This window comes from Echinops telfairi, unplaced genomic scaffold (assembly GCF_000313985.2).
Source record: "Echinops telfairi isolate 266 unplaced genomic scaffold, ASM31398v2 ScPeMD7_11;HRSCAF=52, whole genome shotgun sequence".
NCBI lineage: Eukaryota > Metazoa > Chordata > Mammalia > Afrosoricida > Tenrecidae > Echinops > Echinops telfairi.
In genome coordinates, this window is record NW_022103908.1 from 5,152,428 (window position 1) to 5,174,553 (window position 22,126).

At 42.0% G+C, this 22,126-nt stretch overlaps 1 protein-coding gene across 1 annotated transcript in view; it reads left to right on the plus strand.

Annotated features, from left to right (window-relative positions):
- Nucleotides 1-21,827, plus strand: part of MYCBP2 (MYC binding protein 2) — a 284,541-nt gene extending 262,714 nt beyond the window's left edge. Inside the window, exons 74-83 of the mRNA XM_004711247.4 lie at nucleotides 2,505-2,606; nucleotides 3,382-3,510; nucleotides 3,866-3,998; nucleotides 6,116-6,219; nucleotides 6,886-7,074; nucleotides 8,062-8,169; nucleotides 9,892-10,101; nucleotides 15,935-16,042; nucleotides 16,963-17,128; nucleotides 20,988-21,827. Coding sequence (XP_004711304.1) covers nucleotides 2,505-2,606; nucleotides 3,382-3,510; nucleotides 3,866-3,998; nucleotides 6,116-6,219; nucleotides 6,886-7,074; nucleotides 8,062-8,169; nucleotides 9,892-10,101; nucleotides 15,935-16,042; nucleotides 16,963-17,128; nucleotides 20,988-21,103 — 1,365 coding nt within the window. The 3' untranslated portion in view covers nucleotides 21,104-21,827. The remainder of the gene's footprint in view (nucleotides 1-2,504; nucleotides 2,607-3,381; nucleotides 3,511-3,865; nucleotides 3,999-6,115; nucleotides 6,220-6,885; nucleotides 7,075-8,061; nucleotides 8,170-9,891; nucleotides 10,102-15,934; nucleotides 16,043-16,962; nucleotides 17,129-20,987) is intronic.
- Nucleotides 21,828-22,126: the final 299 nt, after the last annotated feature.

The following is a 22,126-nucleotide window of genomic DNA, read 5'->3' on the forward strand; positions in this document are numbered from 1 at the left end:
ACAAGACCTTGCCTGCCCCATGTCCTGCGGCTGAGTTGTTTCTTATGTGGAGCTCACTGGCCTGCTTACTGGGAATCACAGGCCTTGCTTTTTTAAAGAGCAAAAAACCAAGGCGGGCAGAATCTCCTAGGGATTGTCTTCATCAGATGAAACTGCTGTAGTCATTATTAACTTACCAACTGACATACCTATAGACTTGGAAGAGCTCTGAGATTCCTTGAAGCAGGACAAAGACAGCATGAGGAAGAAGTGAGCTCTGGCAGGAATTACCTAGGTTATCCTTCGAAGTCTGACGAGGAAGGTAAACGTGATCTCCCTAGGCCAGGAAAAGGCAGTGTGCACCGCAGTTGTCTTTGACAGCAGCCCTTTGCCACCGTGCATACCTCCAGATCTTTCATTGCACATTCACTGTCTGCTTGCACACATGATTGCTCTCCTCTTTGTGTTTTCCAGTCCCTGGTTTCTCTTACTCTTCACATCCATGACGCCCACTTGTACTTCTACAGAGGAGCCCATTCACTACTTTCTATTTTGTCAGTAATGAAAGGATATATTGTTCTGGGAAAATTGAAACATACCCTTAAGCTTCAGGTTTTGTTTTAAAAAAATTCTTGAGCAATTTTCTAAGTTTCATTAACCATTTGCTTATTTTCTAACGAAGTGCTAGGCGCTTAGGGCATACAGAGATACCTAAAGAAATGTTACACTCATATAAATATAGATGTGTGCGTGTGTGTGTGTGTGTGTGTGTGTGTGTGTGTGTGTGTAACAAGGATATGGGTGTGTGTATAGTTAAGTATCACAATAGCAGACAAACATTGGGCCTCAAGTCCTCCCTCAATGCAAGAACACTCTGTTCTAATAACTTGCCATTCTGTGAAGCTCACCTTCACAACATGATCACTGAAGATAAAATGGGCGCATAAACAAATGTGGTGAAGAAAGCTAATGATGCCCAGCTATCAAAAGATAAGCATCTGGAGATTTAAAGACTTGAAGTTATAAAGCATACATCTAGCAGCTCAGCAACAATGCCCACATAGAAGAAGCACACCAGCCTGTATTGTGTGTTCACGAAGTGTCGACAGGAGCAGGTATCAGGCATCAGAAGACCCAAAGCAACAATAAATATCAATGCAAATGAGGGGTGTTGGAGTAGAGACCCAAAGCCCCTCTGTAAGCAATTGGACATCCCCTTGCCGAAGGATCACAAGGAAGGGACAAGCCAGCCAGTGTGCAGTATAACACCAACAAAACACGGCATTCTTCTGGTTCAACAGTTCTCAACTTGTGGGTTGCGGTCTCTTTGGGGGTCAAATGACCCTTTCACAGAGGTTCCCCAATTCATCACAGTAGCAAAATTACAGTTATGAAGTAGCAATGGAAATAATTTTATGGTTGGCAGGGGTGATCACCACAACACGAGGAACTGAATTAAAGGGTCGCAGCACTAGGAAGCTTGAGAACCACTGCTCTAGTTCTTTAATGCTTCTTCCTCCCCAGTATCATGATCCCAGTTCTACCTTACACATCCAGCTGGACTGGAGTATGTGCACTGGTTCAAATAAGAGTTCTCAACACATGGAATCCAGGACAGATACTGGGACAATACTGGGAGTAGTGGTACCTTGAGGGTTGGGGGAAAAAGGGGTCACCGAAAGCAATCATCGACGTATACCCCATTCCCAGGGGGAGGAACAACAGAAAAGTGGGTGAAGGGAGACAGCAGATGGTGTAAGATATGAAAATAGTAATGATTCATAATTTATGTAAGGTTCAGGAGGGGAGAGGGAAAAAGAGGAGCTGATACCAAGGACTCAAATAGAAAGAAAATGTTTTGAAAATGATGGTGGCAACAAATGTACAAATATGCTTGATACTATTGATGTATGGATTGCTATAAGAGCCCCCAATAAAATGATTTATCAAAAAAAGAAATATTACTCTCTAGAACTTGTTTTACGTACCTAACCACTCATAGGACTGGGCAAGATTAAAGTTAAATTCTTTGGACTTGAATACCTCAGGCCAATGGTTCTAGTGTGGGAAAACATGTAGCAAGCACTTTACAATACTATTATTTGTATACTTAAGTATGTGTGTATATATATATATATATGTATGTGTCTTTAATCTATTCATGGTCATGCACTTTACAATACTATTATTTGTATACTTAGGTATGTGTGTATATATATGTATATGTCTTTAATCTATTCATGGCCATATGTCATTTAACGGTAAACAAATAAAGGTGATTTCACATGTCAGAAAGGCAGCAGAACAGCTCATCAGAGAAAGAGCCACTGTTTTGCATGTCTGAGTACCTGCAGTGTACGTGGCGTATGTGGTAGTGAGTGAGTGCTAGAACCATATCAGGAAAAATTAGTAAACTGGCTATCTAAGTATTTTCAGATTCAGCCAGCTCTTGTTGAGCCGTTACGTGTGTCAGTCGGGGAGTGTTTTGCACACCTTCCCCAACTCGCGCTCTGTCCTTTCTCCAGCTCTGGCTCGCTCTCGCGTCGCTCTGCGTTCTCGACCAGGACCATGTAGACCGCCTCTCCTCGGGGAGATGGATGGGGAAGGATGGGCAACAAAAACAAATGGTATGGTCACCATTTTAAAAAATAAAAATTTAAACTGGATTTGCATTATGATAGGATACTTACTTTCATATAGATTAACTTTAAAAAATTCGAGTCAAAATGCACAATTAGTGGAAGTCTTGAAAAGCTGCTCCTCTCAAAAAGCTTGTGTCACCCAGGGTCCCCTCTTCATAGTACACTGGGAATTTTAGAGACTTTTGTTTTAAGAGTTTCTCAGTTCTCCCCTGAATCACATTGGTATCATATCAGAATTTTGTTTTCATAAGACTGTCGAGCCAGATCCTATACCGAAAGTTAATCTCATAGTCGGGAGGAAATAAAGCAGAAGTGGAGGTAATACAACATGCCATCTATTCACAGATGTATGTTAATAAAAGTAGCTCTAATGGGCATCGACAGGTTCACTGGAAGGAAAACCTTGTTGATAGGCCCTTCTGGCATTTTGTTGCGTTCAGGTTTCACAATGAATCGTTTCTTTGTTTAGCATACAAAGAACATTACTTTGAATATTCAAGTAATGGGCAGAAAAACTTTAAGTTGCTAAGCAGAGTACACATTTATTGTACTTAGTCATCGTTGAACCTATATTAATTACTATTTTGGGGTTTAGGGAATTTTTAGAGTTAGTGTATTTGCCATAATTAAGTTTGCTCAGTACTCAGATTCTAACTTCTTCATAGACCTCAGACTAATAGAATTTCATGGATTGCATTCAGTTTGCATGCCTGTCTGAAACTTCAAATCCAGTGTGAACTTTGTGCATGGTTTATTTTAGCCTATGTGTGACAACCACGACGATGGAGAAACAGCCGCCATCATTCTGTGCAACGTGTGTGGGAACCTGTGCACTGACTGCGATAGATTCCTGCATCTCCATCGTCGCACCAAAACCCACCAAAGACAGGTGAGGATCTCAGGCTGTATACACACAGCGGTACCTGAAGCAGAGCAAAATATCCCCAGTAAAGTCCGAAATCAATGTGGGAGGGACGCTCCGGAGAGCGAGGGGGAAGTGGACTTTGGAATCAAAAGATGTAAATTGAGCTCCCAGCTCCTCTCGCCAACTAGACAAATCTAACAGGTGTTCAACCCTCAGGGACTTTATTCCCTCGTTTACTAAGGTACGTGTCGAGTGGATACTGAGGGGGTGATGATGAAGTACCTAGAACAACTTAGGGTGCTGCGGAAAGGGGATCCACTATCACTACTAAGTAGTTTAATGTCAGGTTTCCCCTTTCCCTTCTCTCTAACAACTCTAGGTCTTCAAAGAAGAAGAAGAAGCTATCAAGGTTGACCTTCATGAAGGTTGTGGCAGAACCAAATTGTTCTGGTTGATGGCACTAGCAGATTCTAAGACAATGAAGGCAATGGTGGAATTCCGAGAACACACAGGTAAAAGAGATTAGAGATTGAGTCGTGCTTCCTGGTTATCATTAAATTAGATGTTAGTTCATTTAATATGAGTGATTTTGAGGAATATTCTAATATTTGGCTATGACATGATTGATCATTGTTTATGTCATCATATTTACTAGATATAGACTAGTGGTGGTGGTAGAACATTAGACTGTCAAAGTCAAGAAACCTGTTTCGCCACTCACTCCCTAGCTGTGTGAACTTCGGAACTCTGTCTAGCCTGTCTAACTCCAGAGATGCTCCATGGATCAGAGACTTGGGTGGACACTTCCTTCTAGTCCTTCTGGCTATCGCCTAGTGAGCATCGCTGCGAGGAATGGTCACTGAGGTGTAATCTAGCCATAAGGCTATATGATTTTAAGATTACCTAAGGATTTTCCTAGAGCTACGCTTCCTAAGGTTTTCTAAAAGAAAATTTTCCTATTGACGGTAATAAATAAAATAATCAACAAATACTGATAGATATTAGTTTCTTTAAGCACAAAGTCATTTAGTCTAATGTACCTTAAAAGTATAGGGTATTTTCCTTTTTTAAAAAATTAGAAATTTAACTTTTGTTCTTTTGGGGTTTTTCCCCAAATTAAGTTGGTGTAGTCCCAGATTAATGGTTCGTCAAGCAATTCAGCTCCGCATCCTACCCTCAAAGTCACTTCCGAGTGCTGGAGTTTCTGGAGGCTCTACGTCTCTGGAAGTAGATAGCCTCCTCTTTCTCCATCCTGTGACATAGGATCTTACAAGTTCTTACTTTTCAACAAGTCTGCAGTCTGCCAGTGACACAACTGACACAAAAGTCTGCTATTGGATAGGTAGAAACCTGAATATATTTAACTCTTAATTACATGAGCGGCTTTTGATACCACAGGAGCATAGCCTTGTTTTTCCTCATCATTGCATGCTATGATCTTAAGGAATGACCCTAATATTGATGTCAACTATCCAACCCCCCCTACCCCCGCAGTTGTATAAATGCTGACAAGATCAGAAGCACTAGATGGCACCCCCTGGCTCACTTGAAGGTGCTCTCTAGAAAAGATACCCCACTCCTGGTAGTTCCCTCTAGTCCTCTTAGTGTAAATTCCATGTCCAGGGGAGTCTTGGTGGCTTCCTGGTTATGCGTTGGGCTGCTAACCGCAAGGCCGGCCTTATGGAGACATCAGCTGCTCTGCTGGGGAAAGACGAGGCGTTCTACTCTCGTGACCAGTTACAATCTCAGGAAAAGTTCTACCTTGTCCTATAGCTTCACCACGAGTTGGAATTGGCTTGGTGAGCTTTTGTGTTACTATTATATTTACAAAATTTGCATCTGTTTAAAAACGAACTTGGTGTGTGACTTTAAATCTCCCAAGCCATATTTCTCATTGTTCTGTCCTTGTTTTATGGAGTCTGTTCCTTCTTCAAATGCTTAGAAAAGTACTGAAATTTCTTTTCAAATGATCTATAGCCCATGGGTGGGAGTTTATTTTTGAAGTGTCATACTCTAAGGATAGATTATTCTCCTATTTCTTGTAAATTTTTTAAAGATTTCCTCTGTGCATTTTTAGTTAAGATTTGTTGTTATCTTTTGGGCTGCTCATTACAAGGTCAGGAGTTCAAAACCAGCACCCACTCCTTGGGAGACAGGGAGGCTTTCTACTCCTGTGAAGAGTTAGACTCTCCGAAACCCCCACGGGCTGTTCTCCTCTGTTCTATAGGGCCTCTGAGAGACGGCGTCAACTTGATAGCAATGACTTTTGGGTTCTTATTTGGTTGGATTTTTCACACCAGGGAATTTACCCTGTCCTGTCAGTTCTCTATCTTTACTAGAAGTGCTTACAAGAAGTCTGTTATTTTCACTGGAAAACTGTAAATAAATCAGACAAGAATTTCTTTGGCTGGCTGTAGGTCTTTTCGTTTATTATGCTTCTTTTTATGATTATTTACTTGGTAAATTACTGTACCTTACACCCTTGAGTCAAAATCATCAGGTTAATTCATCAGTGAGGACAATGACTCCAAACCCACTGTGCTTTTCTGTGCTGGTTTTCTTTCCTTGCCGTGTGAAAGTGTAGAAAACACATCTGTTGACGGTTTTCTTTTCCTCTCCGTGAAACTAGGCAAGCCAGCCACAAGTAGTTCAGAGGCGTGTCGTTTCTGCGGCTCCAGGAGCGGGACCGAGCTCTCTGCTGTCGGCAGCGTCTGCTCTGACGCCGATTGCCAGGTGAGGCACCGTGAGGAGGAGCAGCTGCAGCTCAGTATCACTCTTGGTTTCTAATTCATGTTCTGCCTCCATCACGAGTTAGATGCTTTGTGAGAGACAGAGAGAGACGCAGCCACAGTCAGAGGTATTCTGAGAATCGCTGCCTGTTTTCTACCCCCGAAATATTTTAAATAAGTTTCCAGCATCTCAGAGTTCTTTAGTCTTGAACATTTATGCATGTATTCTCTGCCACACAGATATTTTGGGTTCTCAATTTAAGTAACAAGAATTTGATCAGAGAGCTCAAAAACAGAGAGATTTGGATTGTTTTGTTTTTCTTGTTGTTTGAATCCTTGCTTGAGAAGGAAATGATTGAGAACTTGTACATCAGAAATTTTTTTTTATTCACGGCTAAGTAGGATAACAGTTTAAAATTCACGTTTTGTCAGCATTTCCTGTATTTTTATATTTCTGTGGACTTATAGTTATTTTTAAGTCTCATTAAAAGACTAGCAGACCTGAGTAGTAATCCTAAATTCTATTGTACCAAAGGATAAAAATAGTACATTTTGTTGTAATTTAGGCTTACTAAGTATTTCTTGTAGGAATAAAGTCTCGGAAAAGTAACGCAATAGATAAAACTACCCTCTTTGACAAAGTGCCCTGTTGTCCCCCCGTCTCTAACAGGAATATGCTAAGATTGCCTGCAGCAAGACCCACCCCTGTGGTCACCCGTGTGGGGGCGTGAAGAACGAGGAGCACTGCTTGCCCTGCCTGCACGGCTGCGATAAAAGTGCATCGACGCTGAAGCAAGATGCCGACGACATGTGCATGATATGTTTCACCGAAGCGCTCTCAGCGGCACCAGCCATTCAGGTTGTCTCCGTTGTAACAATTACGTGTGCCTAGACTTAAAACAAGGACACTCGTATGTGTGTCAAATCAACAGGCAATTAAATTCTTCTTTATAGCATGGGCAAAAATGTTCCATTAATATATACATTGGACAGCAAATTCAGTCTCCTTGTGCTCTGTATACGTGTGTGTGCGTATGTTCAGCTTTGTGACTTCTTTGAGCTTATATAGATTCAATGAAGACCTGGTGGCTTAGTGGTTTACAGGTTGGGCTGCTAAACGAAAGGTCAGCAGTTCAAAACCACCAGCCACTGCTTGAGAAAAAGATGAGACTTTCCACTTCCATAAGGAAACCCGCAGGGGTAGTTCTACTTTGTTCTCTAGGGTCACTGTGAGTTCTGGTCAACTCAGTGGCATTGAGTTTTGGTTTATAAAGGTTCAATAGAATATATGAGGTGTTCCTAAGGGGAAGAAATATAGTTCATTTGTCCAGGAGATACTCTTAATTTCCAAAATCCCACATAGTATTTTTATATCATGTAAGTATAAATTATTTATACAGCTATGCATACTTTTATACTTAATTACTTAATACTATTATAAAAATTACTAATTTCTAAATGAATCTGTTGGGTTTTTGTTTTTTTAATTTTTACCAATATCATATATATATATATCTTAGTTTTTATGATTCCTAGGAAATGTATGCTCTCAAAAAACACATTTAAATTAGTAGTTTTATGAATGAGTTTGCACTCATAATTCATGAATGAGTTCACATGCATGTGTTTCTCCCTGACAGGCTTACTTTCCACAAGTGGTATTGGTATATTAATGGTAAATACTGGTAGAAGTTGTTGGCATAGTTAGTAACAATCCTTTGGATAATAAAGAAGCCATTGCACTCAGTTTCTTGGTTTTTCTTGTACATGCTTTGAACACTCCACCATTTGCTCAGCTGTAATCTTCATCACAGACACTTACATCCTTCTCTCTTCTCTGTTTAAGCTGGACTGTAGCCATGTGTTCCACTTACAGTGCTGTCGACGAGTTTTGGAAAACAGGTGGCTTGGTCCAAGGATAACATTCGGATTTATATCTTGTCCCATTTGCAAGGTATGGAAAGAATCCAAGTTATCTGCTTCCTCCTTACTTTCATCTTCCTAATTAAGCGCATGCCAGTACCTGTGGGGATCGCTTTCAGTGTGCTTCTTCCCACTAGCCCCCGTCAGTTTCCACCCTTCCCATCTAGAGGTAGGATTGTGGCTAGATGCTGCTGAATTGTTTTTTTATGGCTCCTTGCAACCCTGTGCGTGCAGAGTAGAACTGTTCCATAAATGAGCCAAGATCCCGAGGCTCTTCTCTTCATGTTAACGGAATCTATTCCAACAGCACTGCTAGTTCCATTAGGGTTTCCTGTGGCCATGGCATTACAAGGCAGATCCCAGCCCTGGCTCCCAGGGCAACTCGGGGGAGATGCACACTGCCAGTATTTCAGCAAGCAGGGCGTTAACCCCTTGTGCCATCCAGGGACACCCAGCTAGGTGGTGTCCGTGCCCGTTAGTAGGTCCGTCTGTTATGATGCATTTCAGAGTCATGATTGTCAATTCAGATCTGCTGCGGTTGTTCCTGTAGTGGTGGTGTTGATGGTGGTTGTGTGCCATCAAGTGTCACCTCATAGCAGCCCTGCATGACAGCGTAGCACTGCCCCACAAGGCCTCCTGAGCAGTAATCTTTACAGCAGCAGATCACCAAGGTTTTTCTTCCACAGAACAGCTGGTGGGTTTGAACCACTGACCTTTGCTTGGCAACTGAGCACTGAACCATTGTCTCACCAGGACACCTTTCCAATTAAAATCTGGCTAAATTGAATTAAGCATATTACATCAGCAGATGTACTTAGTCGTGATCATGCATTAGAGAGCATGCACCATTCATTACTATCAGATGCCCTGAGAGTTCAGATGATGCACCGTGGCAACAGTTAGCGACCAAAAAGAGTGACCCAGTGGTACTTAGAGGTACTTATGTTTAAGGAGTGAAATCTGAACTTGCAGTGCCATTAAAAAAAATTCAGGTAATAAGGAAAAGAGTCTTTGCACATATTTTGCCACCTCTTTACCGAAGTGTTTACGCAAAACAGCAGTTGTTTTGGCCAGCCAATAAAGATCCATTCCCTTTGTTGACACCTGTGACTGACCAGGCCTTCCCTACTTATTCTTCATTCCTTATTGTTCCGTTCAGTTCATCCCATTTTATTGCCTTCACTACTGCTTCGCTAAACGGAGGGAATAGCAGTCAGAGACTGGGCTATTTTACTCCCCCTTGTCCCGTAGGCTCGCCCTGAGGTGGAATCACCTTGATGGCAGTGAGGGTTTAGCTTCTCGTAGAGTGACACAAAGAAGGCTCACACTTAGGATCTGGAAGTAGATCCTTGAAAGGGAGTTTAGAAACTGCTGCCTGCTTCTTTCAATCACTTGACATTCTTCTGTACGCCCAAGGAGCCCAAACACCCACAGTTGGGGAGAGCGTCTCCATTTAGGCATCAGGATCACTGTTGATCCCCAGAACAGCTAAGGAAGCGTGGGGCTTGACTTTCAGACACAGGAAATATGCATGAGTATAGGGTGTGTGCGTGCCCTGTGCACCATTTACCCATTTCCCCTGCTTTAGAGAACGTACAGGCTCTCAAGGAGGCTGCAAGCTGATTTAGAACTTGTTTACTGTCTGGTCATCTCTGAGCACAGTGCCTGTTGGCATGTGGCTGCACATAGAGATGTTTTTCAATTAAACCATAAATGGTTCTTTTAAAGAATGTTGATTTCTGCTTTATTTCAGAACAAAATAAATCACATAGTATTGAAAGACCTGCTTGATCCAATCAAAGAACTCTATGAGGATGTCAGAAGGAAAGCCTTAATGAGACTGGAATACGAAGGGCTGCATAAGAGCGAAGCGATCACAACTCCTGGGGTCAGGTTTTATAATGACCCAGCTGGCTATGCCATGAACAGATACGCGTATTACGTCTGCTACAAATGCAGAAAGGTATGAGAATGCTTGGGAACCACTGGTGGTGTGTGTGATTAAGAAGTTTAAGTGCATGCTGATATCTAATTAGCCTTTTTCTTAAACCTGAAGTTACAAATGAGACAGTGTCCAAGTTTCAGGATGAGCTTAGTTACTTAATTTGTCTTTAGGACTTTCACATCCTCCTGGTTGCCAAATCCCGTTGGTTCTAGAATGATCTCGTACTTGACTCTGTTGATTATTCCCTATTTAGAATAAGGACTTCCTTAACTTGTAGGACTTTTGATGTTCTCCTTCCTCCGTGGCTTTCAGTCGACTACCCGTCACATGTTTGTTCTCTGAACCTCTGTTCTTGTCCAACGCCCTAGGGTCTCCTCGCCTTCTGTAACATGCAGTAAACCTCTGGTTCCACCTCCCATCTACAGCATTTTGACCTTCCGAAATACAGGTACCCAATTGTCTACCAGGCATTGGGATTTCTCACACGTGTCCATTATTGCACTTGACATCCTCGACTCACTTAGCAAAGGTATCATCAGATTTCTCAAGCCGCCCCACTTTTTTTTTAGCAACCCAAAATATTTTTCATTTTGATGATGACAGCCCTTTTTTTTATAGCCTTCTAATATAACCCCTCCATTAGATCCTTAAAATTAAAATGTTACTAATAGGCTAATCTAGTTAGACCTCAATCTAATTATGTCATTCTTCTGTTTATAATCCTGTAACCCTGCCCACCTCCCAAACTTCATCCCCCAATGTGCTACAATGAGCCTTTAACTACTAGCTCATGAACTGCTTACCGTTCCCCATTCTTAGTGAGGTTAACTCAATCACCAGCACCTCAGGACCATTGCACATGCTGTTTCACTACACAGGATGCTCTTCTCTGTTGCCTCCTGTGCATTTTACTCACCTGCCACCACCCGCCCATGCAGCCATGCTCACCTACATGCCTCAAGTCTCACCTCCTCTCTAGATGTTCCTACCTCCTGTGCACTTGCACATAATTTTGGTGTCTTATGTATACATCATAACACTAGATATTCCACATCATGATTACTCTTGTACTTCTCGCTACCCCATTTATTAAGTCCCATTCAGGCAAGGCCATCAATAGTCTATCATTTTGTCATACTTTGGTAGCTTGTGTGTTGCTGTGATGCTGAAAGCTATGTCCAATGGTGTTTAAAATACCTGCAGGGTGATACATAGTGAGCAGGTGTCAGCAGAGCTTCCAGACTTAGAGCAGACGACAAAGAAGGAATAGACTGCCCACTTCAGAGGAATTGGTCACTGAAAACCCTATGAGTACCTTCAAAACATTGTCAGTTACTGCAAACCTCATGAACAGAAGCAGAACATTGTAACTCTTTACAGGGGTAGAAAACCCCATCTTTCCCCCATAGAGCAGCTGGTGGTTTTGAATTACTGACCTATCCAGTAGCAGCCGAATTCATAACCACTACACAGCCAGGGCTCCATTGGAGAAGCTCATATCAGCAGCTGAAATCAGGCCAGCGGCCGGCTGCAGAAGACACCGTTAATTGATCATATGTAAGCCCAGGTTGAAATGGAAGAAAATGAAAACAAGTCTACAACTTTGCGTCTGTCCCACCAGAATTTCAAGAACCTCTCAAGAACAGATTTGATGCATTAAGCCCTCAAGACTGATTAACTGTGGGATGATACCAGTAACATTATCTGTGAAGAAAACAGAAGTCATGAGACAGGAAAGAAAGGACAATCCCAATGGATGTCAGAGGAGACTCTGAAGCTTGTTCTTCATCACGGAGTAAAGCAAGTGGAAGAAAGGATGAAATCAGAGAGCTGAACTGAAAATTTCAAAGAGCAATTCAAGAAGACAAAGTAAAATATTATAATGAAATATGTAAGCACCTACCATTATAATAATGAAATAGAATAATAAGTTTATCATATCTTAAACTGAGAAAACTCAAGAAAATACTCAAGCCTCAAGTGCTAGTATTGAAAAATTCTATGGGCAAAATATTGAATGATACAGGAAACATTAAAAGAAGATGAAAAGAATGTACCGGGTTCACTGAGCCACAAAAATCTAGATGATACTTAACCATTTCAAGACGTAGCATATGAGCAAGAACCAATGGTGCTGAAGGAAGAAGTTCAAGCTACACTGAAAGCATTAGCCAAAATCAAGGCTCCAGGAATTGATGGCATGCCCACTGAAATGATTCAAAAGTTGAGGAAGCACTGGAAGTACTCGTTTGTGCCACGGAATTTGGAAGACAACTGCTTGGCCAACTGACTGGACGAAAATCCCTATTTGTAGCCATTCCAAAGAAAGGTGACCCAACAGAATGTTAAAATATGAAAACAGTATCATTAATAGCACATGCAAGTAAAGTTTTGCTGAAGATCAGCCAAGAATGGCTGGAGCAGTAAATTGACAGGGTGCTGCCAGGGGTTCAGGCAGGATTCAGAAGAGGATATGGATGGAGCAAGGGATATGATGTCAATCCTGACATCAGATGGATCTCGGCTGAAAACATAGAATACCAGGAAAATGTTTACTTTTGTTTCTTTGATTATGCGAAGGCATTATATTTTGTAGATCATAACAAACTATAGATAGTCTTAAGAAGAATAGGAATTCCAGAACTCTTCATTGGACTCACAGGGAACCTGTACATGGGTCAAGAAGCAGTTGTGCAAACAGAACCAAGGGGCACTGCGTGGTGTAAAATCGGGAAGGTGAATTTCGTGGTTGTCTTCTCACTAATTCAACCTGTATGCTGAGCAAATCATCAGGGAATGTGGCTTATATGAAAAAGAAGATGGTATCAAGACTGGAGGAAGGCTGATTAAGAACCTTCAGTATGCAGATGACACAACCTTGCTTGCTGAAGTGAGGACGACTTGAAGCACTTGCTGATGAAGATCGAGGTTTGTAGCCTTCAGTGTGGAATACACAATGTAAAGAAGACCAAAATACTCACAACTGAACCAATAGGAGATAAATGGAGAAAAGATTGAAGATAAATGATAAAAAGGAAATAAATGGAGAAAAGATTGGAGTTGTCAGGTATTCCATTTTACTTACGTATGCAATCAGTGCTCATGGAAACAGCAACCAAGAGGTCAAAGGATTCCTTGCATTAGGTAAATCTGCGGCACAAGACCTCTTAAAAGTGTTGAAGAGCAAGGCTGTCACTTTGAGGACTGAGGTGCACTTGCTCTAGCCATGATATTTCCAGTTGCTTCAGAGGCTTGTGAAAGTTGGACATTGAATAATTCAATTGAAACATTGATGCATTTGAACTATGGTATTGGCAAAGAATATTGAAAATACCAAACTGAAACCAAAGTCATTGCCATTGAGTCAATGCCGACTCAGTAAACCTATAGGACAGGGTAGACACTGCTCTGGCGGGTTTCTGAGACTGTAACTCTTTATGGGAACAGAAAGCCAGTCTTTCTCCCACGCAGTGGCAGGCGATTTCAGGCTGTTGACATTACAGTTGGCAGCCCCATGAGTGACCACCAGAGTCCCTGCAGTGGAAGCACCATGGACTGCTAAAAGAAGAAACAGATCTGCCTCGGAAGAGGTACAGTCGGAATCCTCCTCCAAGGCAAGGATGGCTAGACTTTGCCTCACGTACGTGGGACAGGTTGTCAGGAGAGGCCAGCCCTTGGAGAAGCACGTCGTGTTGTGAAGTGGAGGGCGGAGAACAAGAGGAAGACCCTCGACAACGGGGATTGGCACCGTGGCTGCAACAGTGGATTGAAACATAACAGTTGTGAGGCTGGGAGGTGTTTCCTTCTGTTGCACAGAGGGTCTCTATGATTCGGACCTGATGTGATGGTACCTGATAACAACTGTATTTGATTCATTTCTGTGTCTCTAGCAGTGGGCATTGAATGGACACTGGTGGCATAGTGGTGACATCTTGGGCTACAATCCGAAAGGTCAGTTCAAAACCACAAGCCACTCCACAGAGAAAGTTGAGGCTTTCGATTCCCATAGAGTTACAGCCCCAGAAACCCACAGAGGCAGCTTTACCCTGTCCTATAGAGTCACTGTCAATCAACATTGACTTGAAGGTAGTGAGTTAAATTAATGTTTATTAAATTAGACAATAAGTAAATGAGTAAAGGAATGAATAAATGCAAGATGCAGAGTACCTCAATATATATATAATTTCACACACACACACATATATATATATACAGTGAATGAAGCACTAAATAGATAATGCCCAAGAATCCACATTTGCATGCACCCAGAGAAAGACCCTGTAGTGTTGCTGCTGGTGGGTGCCTTCCAGTCACCTCTGACTCACGGGCACCCGTCAAAGCACAGCACAAAGCGGCACAGTGGTTATGTGTACGCCATGTTCGTCCATCTGATCGAAGGTCTTCTTTTTTGCCGACTCCCTTACCAAACATGATATCCTTTTCCTGGGACTGGTCTCCCCTGATACATATCCAGAATAACAGGAGATGAAATTTCTCTGCCCTTGCTTCTAAAGGGCATTCTGGGTGTACTTCCTAAACACATTCGTTTACCCTTGTGGCAGCCCATGGTACCTTCAGTAGTCTGTACCAGGACTGTCGTCTAAGTGCATCACTTCTTCTGGGGTCTCCCTTAATCATTGCCCAGCTTTCACGCGCATGTGAGACCATTGAAAATATCATGGCTTGGGGGAGGTGCACATGATTCCCAAAAGTGATCTCTGCTCTCTAACACTTTAGAGAGATCTTGCGCAGTGGTTTGCTCAGTGCAGTAATGTGCATTTGTCAAAGCCGTTTTGCTACAAATAATAAAATACTGTTTCTCTGGGTTTAATACACTAAACACCATAAGTGAACATTATAGTACCACAGTGGCATATGTGTAACAGTCAAATGACTAGAAAGCTCAACGGGGATTATAGGATTGAAACAACTCAAACAGCTAATAGGCTCCAGGGCAAATAGAATACATTTTGGCAAGATTGACCTGGTCATTTGTAACTTCTGTGTCAACAGAGCCTGTCTTGTGACCTGTTCTTCCAGAACCAGCGATGGACTGATAGTGACTCTTATCTTGCTTATCCTTTCATTTTAGGAAGGCTGGCTACCAAATATAAAGACAGCTTTTGGAAACGTAACATAATGTACATTCAGATCATGCCACTTTTATTGGCCTCATTTGTTGTGTTTTGTTTTTGCTTAGCACAAACACAGGTAAATCGTTTATCACATGTCTGTAATGAATACCATTGGGTTCCTGCAGGTAGTGTAGCTTTAAAAACCTGAGCAATATTCTCAGTGGGACTACTAAATTTTCCCTTTCTGTTTAAAGTGTTGGCATGATTAGTAAATGCTTAAAACTTGTTTTGATGTTTTCTTCATCATTACCCTTGGGATTTGAAACCTGTATTAATAATGTTTTTTTATTGTTCTTGTACAATAATATAATTTTGGGACTTCTAAGCTTACTTTTTAAGGGCTCTAGAAGAGAATAATGCTGCTTAATCTTTCTAAATGAAAAACACAAAAACAAAACTTCGTTTTGGGGAAGTGTGGTTTCTCCTCACTGCTTAATATTCTGTACTGGTATTTCCAATCTTTTGTCCTGTTGCTTTGATGGAGCAACGATTGATCTTCCTCCTGGGGCGTCTGTGTCTGTTGTAGCCTCCAGAACTGATGGAGCCTGACTTCTCACCCTGCCACCCCTCCAGGCAGCAGTGCGGGCGTGCACGGGGCCGTGCCAGGGTTCCATAGATAAATGTTTTCTCTGGCTGCTGTGGTTCTTTCACCGTGCCTCTCTCCAGTACCACGTTTTCCTGGCGACTTCTGAGATCCAAATGTGTTCTCTCCATAGGCATATTTTGGTGGCGAAGCACGCTGTGATGCTGAGGCTGGACAAGGGGATGACTATGATCCTAGAGAGCTCATTTGTGGTGCCTGTTCTGATGTGTCCAGGGCTCAGGTGAGCAGAACATTTGATTAGAAAACATAGTTTAGAAACGTTCATCTTCTTTTTTATTTCCTTCTATATTTTTTGTTTTGTTTTTGAAGTAATTATATGCCCATTGTGATAAACAAGCCCTGCCATGGGATCAGTTCCGACTCAGGGCAGCCTACGAGATGGGGAGAACTGCCCCTGACTAACTCTGTCCCGGCCCAGACAGCCTCCTCTTTCTCTCTCGGAGCAGCAGAATGTGGTTTCAAACTGCTAACCGTGCAGTTCGCAGCCCACCATGTGACCACTCTGCCACCAGAACTCCACCCAATCTGATAGGCATGGTAAATCAGCTCTTCTCTCAGCATGTCCTTATAGTCGTACTTCATTGTATAGTTTTCCCAATTGTTTTCTACCAGTTATTTCAACAAGATAGTATTTTCCACAGGTGCTCCTTTTTGTAATTGTTTCTTTGCTAAACTGTATCACCACATTTCAACAAGAAATAAAATCATTCCTTTTTTCTTCAACTTGCAATCAAACATTCATGTTTTCTCCCCTGTGAAATATTCACAATTCATCTATGAGATGAATTGGCAGCTAGGTGAGATATTAATATTGCAAATTGATAGGTCAGGAGCCATTGATGAGAGAAATTGTGTGGCGTGCTTCAGTTAATAGATGATGGGAGAGCTAAGGGTTTGGCCTAGACCTATTGGGCAAAACCACACGCTTACAAGGGGACTTCAGAAAGCTCCTGGAGAAATCCCATCTCTTGTAATTCCATTTTTGCACAAACTTTTTAAGCTCCCTTATCAATTTTTCAGTCTTCTAGAGGCACTCTGTATGTTCTCAGAATATGAATGGCTAAGCCATGTCGATGACTCTCAAGTATAACTCTCAGTGTCATCTCAGTGTAATTCTGTGTCTGTTTCCTTTTACTGTAGATGTGTCCCAAACATGGTACGGACTTTTTGGAATATAAATGCCGCTACTGCTGTTCAGTGGCTGTCTTTTTCTGTTTTGGAACAACACATTTTTGTAATGCTTGTCATGATGACTTTCAAAGAATGACAAGCATTCCTAAGGAAGAACTACCACACTGTCCTGCAGGTAGGTCTACAGCATGTTCTAACTAGGACGATGACATACATGGTATCCAGTTTTATTAAAATTATGTTACAACTCTTTGTTCCAAGTGGCAGAGACTTAACTCAGACTAGCCTGAAGAATCAGAGGGAATTTGTTGACTCCCATAAGAGTATGGTTTAAAAAAAAAAACACACACATTCCTGAGGGAAGGGTGAGAACTGTATTTGGATAGATCTTTTTTAGATTGTGAACAAAGTTAATTAAAAATTGGTAACACGATTTAAAAGGCCGTGTAAAACTTGAAATTATAAATGAATAATGGAACCAGTTACAAGGATTTTGTGAGCTTTTTTATTTCCCCTTAAAGAAGCTTGGAATCAGAGAAGGGACTGGTGATTGTTCTAGAATGGCTGGGAAGTGGCAGTTTAGTGAGCTGCAGAGAGCTGCAGCCCTGAGTATGGGGGATGGGTGCCTCTGTAAGAGATGGGAGCATGAGCGTAGAGGCACACCAGGTAGATAGGTGTATGTGAGCTTAGGGAAAAGACACGCGTGTGCGATGCACCCAGCACCGTGAAAGCTGTGAAACAGCTGCTCTCCACCACTGTGAGGATCAGCTGTGTGTGAGAGTCCCCAGGCTGCAAACCACATATAACGGAAAACAAACTCACTGCCATCCAGGCGATGCCAACTCAGGGTAGGACTGCCCCTGTGGGGTTCCGAGCCTGTTCGTCTTTACGGGAGTAGAAAGCCCTGTCTTTTTCCCCCAGTGGCAAGCTGTTTGCGAGGATGCTAGTCCTATCTATATAACCTAGTGGGAAGCTGTTTGACTGCTGATCAAAATTACAAATCCAAATCCATTTTTCCTTCAACATCTCATTTCTGGAGATAAACCTACACATGTAAGAAAAAAAAATTTTTTAAGAACAAATAAACAATGGTTTTCATTGCAGTATTGCTTATAATCGTAATAGTGATTTTTAAACAACCTAAGTATCCAGTAGAGAACTGAAACCAAACCCACCGTCATCGAGTCAGTGCTGACTTGTAACTGACTTGTAACGACCCTATAGGACAGAGCAGAACTCCCTCTGTGGGTTTCTGAGATGGTAAGTCTTTATGGGGATAGAAAGCCTCATGGTTCTCTCATGGGCCAGCTAGGGGTTTTGAAATGCTGACCTTTTAGATTGCAGTCCAAGACATAACCACTGAGCCACCAGGGCTTCTTAGTGTCCAACTGGGAAAAGGTCAGATACCAACTGTTACGCACCATTATAAAAGAAGAATGAGGGTGGAGTTTCTATGTAGCAGTCTCGCAAGATCACTAGGGTAAATGCAGTCATTAGGTGTTAAATGAACGCAGTAATTGCAGGTCAGTATATATAGTGTGGAACCCCTGGTAGCACAGTGAGTTAAGCACTGACCTGCTGAGAAGTAGGTTCAAACCCACCAGTTACCAGTCTCTAAGAGGGATCCAAATTTTGCTTGGAAAAAAAAAATTTTTTTTCTCCCCTATGTTTGAAAGGGAAAATAATAGGGAAGTTAGCAATCAGTCAGAAGTGTCAGGGAGCACAGGATAAAGGAAATAGGGGCCGGGGCTGAGAAAAAGGGTCAGACAAAGCAGGGCTTCCTCCTCACCACACACCCACATGATGGTCCCTGTCAGCTGACAGAAGGGTGTGTGCGCTTCCTCAGACTGCCCTGAGTCACAGGAATGGGAAGAGATCTAAGACAGAAGGCGCTAACCTGGATTTTGAGCATTTTCACAGAGATTACTCACGCATCATTTTTACCGCAGCTATAAGACAAGAGGACATGCTCACAAGTGAAGAATTGAGGCACAGGAAGGCTACAGCCCTGGCCTAAAACCCTGCATTTTGCCTGAGGTGCAGTCTCACAGCCTCACCAGTGCCTCTGACTTGGCCTTGCGTTAGAGAAGGGTAGCCTGATGATAACTGGGAAGACGGCACGTGGGTTACATAGAAGGACAGGAAGAGAAATTCTCCAACCACCATCGACCCCGATAGGTCTTCTTGTGAATTTATGGAGAGGGACAGGAACCGAGATTCAGAGGTTGCAGTAGATCGTCTCTGCATCACTCTATGAGGTAGCATTGTCGTGCCTGATTTACACTTGACGGATCTAGGAATCAGAAAAGCTAGGCCAACGTTTATAACCTTCATTTCCTCATCTGCAAATTGAAATAGTTCCTGTCTCCTTTGTTCATGAACGCATTCCAGGAGTTAACACAGTAGAATAAGGCCTTAGTAGTAAAGACGCAATTAATGGTGGTAGAATAATTTGGAAAAGTAGTGGGGATACTAAAGAACTTAGTATCCCTTGAATTGTGCATATTCAATTATGAAAGCATCTATTTCACCACAATAAAAAAAACTTGTTATTGTTTTTCCGATTATATTATATTTTGAACTCTGAAGATCAGGGCCATTTACTACTATTTCTCTTTATGTCTTTAGCAGCTAACTTAACATTGTTTATCCCTTAGGCTCTTAGTAAATTTTTGGTGAATAAATGGCCGCTGGTTTTTTCACTCATGAAAATCACCCAAGGGTCATATGCTGCATCTGGTCTGAGCTACCACTAGATGGCACTTGAGCTCAGTCCGCCCCAGGCCTTCCTTCCTGCCCCCTCCCTGCACCTGGAATGAGGCAGACTTGTCTGCATGCAGTGTCGATTCAGCTGGGAGATACTACTCTGCTCTGTAATTTATAGCCGTAAAAATTAATTTCCAAGTAAACCTCTGGTGTACGCCCAGCTCGACCCATTCTGGGGCCATATGCCTGTGTGTGTCCCCGAGGTGGCTCTCACTGACACTCTGTGGCTGCTGACTTAGACCCACGTTTCTCTTCTGTCTAAGGTGAGTGTCTTCAGTTAGGTCCAACTCTTATTTCTTTAGGTCAGGCTTCAGTCACTTGTTTGGTTAAAGTGATAGTAACTGATGTTTATTATTCACATGTGCCAGGCTCAATGTTTCTTACAAATACCCACTTTTTCATTTCTCGTGTGTGCCTTCTATGTGAGCAAAGTGTTCGGATCTAGAAGAGGTCCGTTCAGTGAGCCCTCCTCCTTCCCATGCAGCTGGATCAGGCCGGTCCATCCTGTTTCATGGTATTTTTCTCTCCAACAAAATCACACTTGAACTTCAGTACTTTGGGAAAGGAATGCTTCGTCCCTGCTGCTCTTCCCACTGGTCCAGCGCTCGCGTTCCCAAAGCTCAGCCCCTACTCCCTGCGCACCAAGGCTCCTTGTTTATAGGAGAGCTAGAAACCCTTTTCAAAAATCTTGTTTAACACATAGATAAAGGACATTTGCCTACTAAACTTTTCATAAAGTTTCATTTGCATAGAAACTTTTTTAAAACTTATTTTGTGTGGTTTTTTTTTAAAGACAAGTCCAGGTTTTTTGTATATTTTATAAATCTAGTTTATTTGATAGTTAACTATAAATTTCTATCTTCTCCAAAGGATTTTTTCCAGTTACTATATTATATTTTGCTATTCATCACTTAAGCTGATCAATTTTTGTTTTTCTATTCATCTCCCTTCAGATACTTTGCCACCCTGCCCATCGTCCTATTCTACCGATACATATTTCTTTATCTGTAGTTGATGTACGCAGGGTAGCTTTACTTATTTACAACTTAAAATTTATTTCCAACTGCAGGAAAACATCCTATACAAAGCCTCTGTGTTTTATGGTAAACTGCTTTTGCTCTGAGAATAGAAGAATTATTTTGTATTTACATTTAGTACTGTATTTGCATGGCTGTGGTCAGATTGTTCCTTTTCATAACTTAGCAGTGGTTCGTGTGGGATCGTTGGGTTCTGATTGCATTGTTGTGCCTCTTCCACAACTCTTCCAGGTCCCAAAGGCAAACAGCTGGAAGGAACTGAGTGCCCCCTCCACGTGGTCCACCCTCCGACTGGGGAAGAGTTTGCGCTGGGCTGTGGAGTGTGCCGGAATGCTCACACTTTTTAGAAGACTCAGATTCCTTTGTCTCCAGAGAGGACAGGTGCCTCCATTCCCCGAGAGGATGTGGTGAAGTTTAAACTCTGCTCAGGATACGGCGGGACCATTTTTACACCCTCGAACATGCACCATTCACAATGCAAGAAGGATGCCAAATACCATGTACATAATTCTTGCTGTGGAAAGTTTCCCTGTTATTTTGGTTTTAGCTTCTTTTTGAACCAAGACATCAGATCTGTGAGGTGTTTGCATGTGACCATTCCCGTCATCGACTGTGAGGCATTGGGCATTTATAGATAATTGACATAAAAGAATCGCCATGCCCATGGACTAAGAATGATGCTTAAAAGCAAAGAAAAATAAAAAGAAAAGAAAAATAATCATTGAATATTGTATACTGCCTTTTTGTAACCCTGTACAATTGCATCATGGGTGGGGATAAAAAGAGGAATATTCTGGTTTATTTCCTAGACTGTTATTTAAAAAAACAATGTGTAAGGCGGTATATAAATGTAATAAGTATCACACTGTATATAAAGATATCAATGTTTGTCCTGTATAAGAATTACTAAATTACAAATGCAATTTCATTTAAACTTCTAGGTTAAGTTTGAGCCTGAAATTTTAATGAAGTGCAATACTGAGTGTGCCTCATTATCTTGCAACTGTAAACATATTGGAATGTACATGTCAATAAAACCACTGTACATTTTTATACAGTGATAAAGTCTAACAACCGAGTAGGGTGGTATTTCCAAAACAAAATGTAAACACCTTTAACGTCTAAAAAAACATCCAGTGTGCCTGGGGAATAAATTCCCACCCCAGAGAAATTTACTTCACAGCCCCGTCATGACTTACATAGCTGTTAGAGAAAATGGGAGTGGGAGTGAGGTTTGAAAAGAAGTTTGAACTGTGGGTTGATGGTCACAAGGTGGGTGGTGCACACCCATCAGCAGCTCCACCGGAGCGAGATGCGGCTATTGGCTCCCAGAAAGATCCCATCTAGAGTTGCTGTGAGTCAGAATCGAC